The sequence below is a fragment of the Sinocyclocheilus grahami genome, unplaced genomic scaffold (assembly GCF_001515645.1).
Source record: "Sinocyclocheilus grahami isolate Dianchi unplaced genomic scaffold, SAMN03320097.WGS_v1.1 scaffold134.1, whole genome shotgun sequence".
Lineage (NCBI taxonomy): Eukaryota > Metazoa > Chordata > Actinopteri > Cypriniformes > Cyprinidae > Sinocyclocheilus > Sinocyclocheilus grahami.
Genome location: NW_015505313.1, coordinates 1,019,546 through 1,027,140, shown reverse-complemented (window position 1 = coordinate 1,027,140; position 7,595 = coordinate 1,019,546). Strand labels below are relative to the sequence as shown.

General features: G+C 37.0%; 1 protein-coding gene across 1 annotated transcript in view; it reads left to right on the top strand.

Annotated features, from left to right (window-relative positions):
• The window catches only part of LOC107590950 (transcription factor E2F2-like), a 17,854-nt gene extending 10,259 nt beyond the window's left edge, over positions 1-7,595 (top strand). Inside the window, exons 2-7 of the mRNA XM_016279911.1 lie at positions 4,297-4,399; positions 4,640-4,859; positions 5,473-5,634; positions 6,184-6,298; positions 6,832-7,015; positions 7,268-7,595. Coding sequence (XP_016135397.1) covers positions 4,297-4,399; positions 4,640-4,859; positions 5,473-5,634; positions 6,184-6,298; positions 6,832-7,015; positions 7,268-7,539 — 1,056 coding nt within the window. The 3' untranslated portion in view covers positions 7,540-7,595. The remainder of the gene's footprint in view (positions 1-4,296; positions 4,400-4,639; positions 4,860-5,472; positions 5,635-6,183; positions 6,299-6,831; positions 7,016-7,267) is intronic.

Genomic DNA, 7,595 nt, shown 5'->3' with positions numbered 1-7,595 from the left:
TTTTTTCCTCCTGCTGTACCGAAACCATACCGAACCGTGACGTCAAAACCGAGGTATGTACCGAACCGTCATGTTTGTGTACAATTACACCCCTATTACCTACACATACAAGGAATATGGGATTTATTAAATACTGTAAATGGCTGTCCACCAACGTTTACCATCCAACCTGACAGAACGGGAGGAATGGGAGAGGATCCCCAAAAAACTTGTTGCATCTTTCCCAAAAAGACTCATGGCTGTATTAGATCAAAAGGGTGCTTCTACTAAATACTGAGCAAAGGGTCTGAATACTTAGGACCATGTGATATTTCAGTTTTTCTTTTTTAATAAATCTGCAAAAATGTCAACAATTCTGTGTTTTTCTGTCAATATGGGGTGCTGTGTGTACATTAATGAGGAAAAAAAAATTACTTAAATGATTTTAGCAAATGGCTGCAATATAACAAAGAGTGAAAAATTTAAGGGGGTCTGAATACTTTCCATACCCACTGTATATGTACGTACCTTTGCCTAAACATGGGTGTTTTTGTTAACCTGTACAGCCACAGCTGTGTGTGATGTTAGCTTACTCAATGGATTTGCATATTTTTAGGAAACTCCTGGGCCTGGAGCTGTTCCACCAGTTTCTGATATAAATCTCTTTATTAGCAAACTGGTATAAATATTAGTAGTGAAAGTTTGGATTTCAGTCAGTGAAGCTGCTCCCAGATCAGTGCTTTAGAAGTGAATGATTCAGCTTCCACCCCATACGCTCTGAGCCAGCATTTCTCCGTTCTCATTTCCCACTGACACAGGAAATGGGCAGAACCAACTACAAACTCTTACAGACATGAGATGCTGCTGTTCAGAGAAACCGAACCACACAAAGGCCCCCTTCTCACACCCAGGTGGGGGTGTGTGTTCATCTTGAGCTGATCTGCTGTGCTAAAGCATGGTAACAGCTGACGCTAACACAGATTTGATGACAATTCAAAGAGGAAACCCACAAGCCTCTACTTTAAACATCTAGTGGGGGCTCCAAAACAGCTCTTAGTTGAAACATGTTTTATTTAAACCTTGTTGCCAAGGACCCTAAATTGTTTTCCTGTGAGGGGTAACCTTTTGTAAAATATAATATAAATGTAGCTACACATTTTCATGTATAAAGATTGTTATACTATATAAAAAAGAATTGTGAACCTAATGTGTGTGTGTTAGTGGTCGACCGATAAGGGTTTTTTGACAGCCGATGCCGATATCTTGGAAAGCAGGATGGCCGATATAATTTTATTTATTTTAATTAATATTCAAGAAATTTGAAATCATTTGAAAATGGATTAAAAAATAAATGTGTAAAATAACCATACTTATACTTTAGATGACAATGTATTTTTCACAAATAAATAAATGTTTAATAAAAAATATAATTAAAAAAGAAGTAAACACTGTAACCAACAGGGCACTCAGTATTCTGGGAAGTTTTTGTAAATTGGGAATCATATTTTGTCAAATAATGCCAAGGTAACACTCATTTTACATACAGCACACAGTGAAAATTAAATGAATATGATGGTGGGCAAATGCATAAAGCTCAGCATAATTTGAAATCACAAGTTTACGATCGCGCGTCTCCAGTGAAGAAAGTATTATAATGTTTGCCTTTCTATTACTAATAATATAATACATTGTATACATTTTAATTCCTTTGTTGAACCATTCTATCTGATTATTAGACAGACTTCTATCCGTATTAGACAGAACTGTTAGGGAGAATGTGAGCACTGTATGCTCAGGCGCTGCTGTTTTCAGCGCCATCAAAATAAAAGTCCTGCATCGGCCAAGCAGAAAAACTTATCAGCGGATGCCGATATTTGAAAAAATGCCAATATAAAAAATGCCTTGGCAATATATTGGTCAAACACTAGTGTGTATATTTATTATGTATATATATTTAAGAAAAATGTGTTACGTTTATATATTAAATATATTTATATATGATATAATTTATATGAATATAAATATATACATGTAAATGTTTTCAAAATATATGCTGTATTTGTGTGTCTTTAAATATACACAGTACACACATACATTTTGTAAACAAACTTGTTTTGGATGCGATTAATCATTTGACAGCACTACAATCTAATAAACTTTTATATTGTTGTTGCGAACATGTAGAAATGATAAAATATTTAGAAAAAAAATTATTACATTTATAATTTGTTTAAAAAGCAGAATTAAATGGTCATTGCTACATTCAGTAAATGTTACCCTTCTTTTCTTAATTTTTTTTTTGTCAGACCCCATATACTTTTCAACAAGGTGTTTGCTTCTTTAATAAAGGTCTTGTATAATATAAAACAAATGGGTAAAGGGGGAGGCAAGGTGAAAAGTCAATTGAAAGGGTGGAAAAAAGAACGGAAGGGGAAACCGAAAAAAATGGAAAGATTATGCTCCTCCTCTCCCCCAACCACCTGCTCAGTAGCTCCAGATGTCAGTGACAGGTGTAGATGCCGTTCAGGTCAGTACAATGCAGGCATTTTTGCAGACGCTTGCGGACACGGGATAAGCAAACTGTTCTCACCACATGCTCTCTGTCTGTTACAGAAGTATCCTGTCTTGATTGAACTGCACTCCCGAACAGTGTTGGGGAAAGTTACTTTTAAAAGTAATGCATTACAATATTGCGTTACTCCCTAAAGAAGTAACCAATTACGTTACTTAGTTACTTTTTATGGAAAGTAATGCATTACGCTACTTTTGCATTACTTTTTAAATCTGCGCTGGGCTTACTACTTTGTTTTTAATATTAAAAAAAAGCACTTTTACAAATGTAAAAGCCCTTTCACAACAAAAGTGAAATGAATGAGCCTCAGGCTGAAGGAAATGTAAATTCACGTCTGTACAGTAGAGGGCGCAGCGCAAACAAATTGCACGAAGAACATGACGCAAGAGAAGAAAGTTCAACACTATTCAGCAATAACAAAAATGAAACACAAATGTGTTGTTGTATGGTTGAATTGGATCATCGAAGGTCAGTAGCAAAAACATTGGTTAGTAAAATGGGATTAAAGACATAAATTATATTTGTCTTATTTAAAAAAAAATTTTTATTGCAGGTTTGTATACTATTCTGAGTTTGCATTTGACTGTTTTTATTCATTTTGAGGAATACTGAATCTGTTTTTGTTCATATTTAGTTTAGAACTACAGTAAGCACCACGTTCACACAGAGCACACAATGCCTCTGTACTTACTCATGATTTCTCAACATGGCAACACGAGAGCTGTCAGTCAATACATGGGTAGAAAAGTAACGAGTTACTTATTTGAAAAAGTAACTGAGATATTTCCGTCTAGATTAAAAAGTAATGTGTTACTTTACTAGTTACTTAAAAGTAATCTGATTACGTAACTTGCATTACTTGTAATGTGTTACCCCCAACACTGCTCCTGAATGCCACTGGAAATCAAACAGGCAATGTGTGGGTGCAGATTTCAGTGTCAGTTGGCTTTTTAAACCATTTTTTGTGTGGAGTTGAGTTGTTAAAACCAGCCCATCTGCCTGGTGTGGAATACTAAAGATTTCAGAAATGTGTAAACGTTCAGGTCATGCCCTCCTTAAGGGTTTTAATGGTAAAAGGTTTGAATTAATACAGATAGTCATGTCAGGCTCAAAAATACTTTAAACCCCATAGCACTAACCAGAAGATTACTATATCAGGTTCTCAGTTATTGTGTTTCAGTGTTTTTTAGACTTCTTTTGAATGTGATTTGAGATCCGTTTTGTGATTTCTTGTGACCTGATCAATCAAGTCAAAAGTAGTTAAAAACGTGATAATTTCCCATTTACAGTGTAAGCTTTAATGTGTCCTGAGTTTAAGACAGTGGGCTGCTTACTCGCCTGTCAATTAAATTTTCCTCCTCCAATCATTTAGGTTGTTTAAATCTCACACCTATCTTATAATTGACTAGTATTAGTAGCTGTTGAGGTGACCCCCTCGAGGAAAAAAAGGCAAGAACTTGTTTTTCTTTTTAGGACTGAGACGGATTTAAAGTGGCAGTGTATTCAAACAGTTGAGGAAAGAGGATTAGGCTAATTGTTCTTGAACAATGCAGTTAAGAATACAGTGTCTCACTGTCTGAGCTTTCCAACATACTCTTTCCTATCTGAGCAAATCTGAAAAACCATGCAACATTCATAGAAACAAAAGACCCAATGCTAAATTGGAGCTATATAAATAGTCCAATAGTTTACAGGCAATTGAAGGATAACATAATTAACATTCTCTTGTTGTCTTTCTGTCCCAGGCCAAAAGAAGACTAGATCTAGAAGAGCCAATTTATCTCCCAGAATTCCGCACGCCAAAAGGGAAAGGAAACTGTGCATGTGCAAGGGCACCAAGCCCCAAAAGTGAGTACAACAGAATGATCTGCGGCAAATTAGAGAAAAGTGGACCTTTTGTTTGTTGTTTCCATATGTTGAGTGAGGGGTGGAAGTTCATGCCTGTTTTAGGGCATCTCATAATTGTTTGAAAAGCAAACACACCTGTCCAAGCCTCGCTTACTCTTCTGGTAGGAACTGCAGCTGGTAATCCTCAAACTATTATTAAAAGAATGCCTCTTTTGTATCTCTTTCTTTCGATCTCTCTAGCTCCCAAGTCTCCAGGGGAGCGCACCCGTTATGACACTTCCCTTGGCCTGCTGACTAAGAAATTTGTGGGCTTGCTGAGTGAATCGGCTGATGGGGTTCTGGATCTGAACTGGGCAACAGAAGTTCTGGAGGTTCAGAAAAGACGGATATATGACATCACAAATGTTTTAGAGGGTGTGCAACTCATCCGCAAGAAATCCAAAAACAACATCCAGTGGCTGTGAGTGTGTTAGATTGGATGTTCTGTAAACCAAAATGCTAAATGCTCAATTTTGAGTCTACTCTGAAACGCATGACCTGAATATGCTGTTGTAGTTCATTGCAAATACTCCTCTTTTTGTGTTTGAAAACTTCCTGTGAGTCTTAACTTGTGGTTTTTCCACTCATCGATCCGAATGAATAGAGCTTTTCTTTTACTGAAAGAACATTCTTAACTTTGAGGCCTCATGATATCAAAACTGGCATATTGTGGTCCTTGTAATTGGAAAAAAGAACCTAGAGGCTATAATTTTAATTTTGTGAAATCAATTTACTTTTATTCAGCAATGATGTGTAAAATTGAACCAAATTGGTCAAAGTTTAACGTTCTTTTGAACTCCTGAAACCTAGGGGGGGAAATTATCACCATCTGTACAAAAATGTTTAAAGTAGCACAATTGTTTTCAATATTGATAAATGTTTACTGAGCAACAAATCAGCATATTAGAACGATTTCTGAAGAACCGTGTGATGCAGTATTAATATGTACACATACATACTTACTATATGTAATTAATTATGATGGTTTCATCTTAGTTTTAAACTTTATGTTTTCTGTATCTTTTGTGCTTTAGGGTCAGTGGTGTGTTTGAGGGCTCATCCTGCAATTCAGAGAAGACCAGCGCTCTCAAGAAAGAGCTTTCTGAGCTGGACAGGCAGGAAAAAGCTCTGGACGACCTCATTCAGTCCAGCTCAACATGGCTACGTGAACTGACAGAGCACAAGGACAACCAAAGATATCCCTTTTAGTGTGTGAATGTACTCTTAAGAACTGAGGAGTGATTTGTCTCCTATACTTTTGTATGCGTGCTGTTTTGAAACAACACTCACATGGCATAGAGATCCGTTTTGCAATTATCTTAATTCTGAGTTTTTCATTTTAAATGCAGTAAAGTTACCATGTATGTGAACTGTCAGTAGTTTTAACTCTGTTTTATTTTAGCTTCATGCAATCTTTTTTATCAACACTTGAATCTGGCTAAGTTTCATGAAAAAAGCAACAAAAAAAGAGAAACGTGTGTTTTTGTAAAAGAAAGATGATCAAAACAGATAGAACAGATCACTTCCAACAACACATCCACAGTTTGCACAGTCCTATACCACTTAGATCAACATATTATTTGGTAACGTTATGCAGTTTTGATTTATATGCTGTTATATACGATTGCTTTTTTCTGCTTATTCTTTGTTGTGTTAACACTGAAAGCTGGAAAATTATGTCAATGGCAGGAAAGAGTTATGACTGTATTAGATGCCAAAGGTGTTTGTCCTTAACTGAAGCACACATTAGGATATGTGACCTATCAGGACATTCGTACCATAAGCAGCTTGAAAGATCAGACTGTGATTGCTGTGAAAGCACCATCTGAAACCAAACTGGAAGTTCCAGAAGCATCTGAGGTCAGTATTTGTCTTAGTCCAAACCTAACGTTGCTGAAAAGACCCGCATTAATTCTGATGCTGCCCTTAGCTTGTTAATGCTGGCTGGTGTTGATCAAGCTTGTGGACCATGCTAATCCAAGCTGATCTACCAGCACTGCTTTTCTAGTGGAGCTAGTTGACCATGGAAATCTTGCTGGTGAAGCTAGTTTAGAATTCTGGTGGGACATACAACATATGCTGCTCTTTTCAGCTTTTTATTTATCTGTAATATTAGTTCTAATCCAAACTGAGTAGTTTTATGTTCAATTTAATCTTTTTGAACTGTTAAATTCATAAGTATGTGATTTAGTAAATATTTTTGTTTGTCTTGTCTTTCATCCTTCTTTGTTTCATTTGCTGTCCTGTAGATATTTAAAGCCACTTTGAAATGGTGTCTCTTTCATATTAGTAATGTAAACTATTCATTTATGATGAATCAATTGATATTAGACAAAATATGGTTACCACTGTCTGCAGGTAAATTTTACATCACATTTCTTACTTTTCTTTAGGGCTCGCTGCAGATTTACTTGAAAAGCAAGAATGGCCCAATTGAGGTGTACTTGTGTCCTGAAGAATGTTTGGATTATGCTAGTCCCGTCAAAAACGCCACCACACCCAGAAAAGATTACCCACAAACCCCCAGCGCCACCACACCCTCTGTCTTCCCACCTGCCAAACCCCAGCCAGTCGAAGGTGAGACAATTGCCACGAGCTTACTACTACTTACCACTTTCAAAGCAAGCTGTTTTTTGAGCAAAAGTTTAAATTTTAAATGCTTCAGTTGAATAAGTGCTAGTGGTAACATTGTGTGCAAGAGAACAGAGAGCTGTGTGTCCAAGCAGTTCATCTACAAATCTCTGCAACAAGCCTTTTCTTTGTTATGATTATCAAAGCCGTCTATTTATGATCTAATGACAGACTAACAGTGTCTATTTCTTTGTACAGGTTTGCCTTTAAAGTCTCAGCCATCGGTGACTGACACCAGCGGCAGCACCTCCCTGCTCGATGTGGAGGGGATTCTGGATCTTCCTCCCAGCCTTCTCCAGATCACTGAAGACCAGCTGCCTGGGATGGCATTCACATCTGACGTTTCTGGGCCCTTTGTTAACTTTTCTCCTCAGCTCAGCCACGACGACTACCTCTGGGGTCTTGAGGATGGAGAAGGCGTATCTGACTTGTTTGATACATACGATCTGGGAGATCTGCTTAAAACATGAGGCATCCAGTGTGACGGAAGTGTGATTAATGGTCTGAGATTTCAATTGTAATTAGT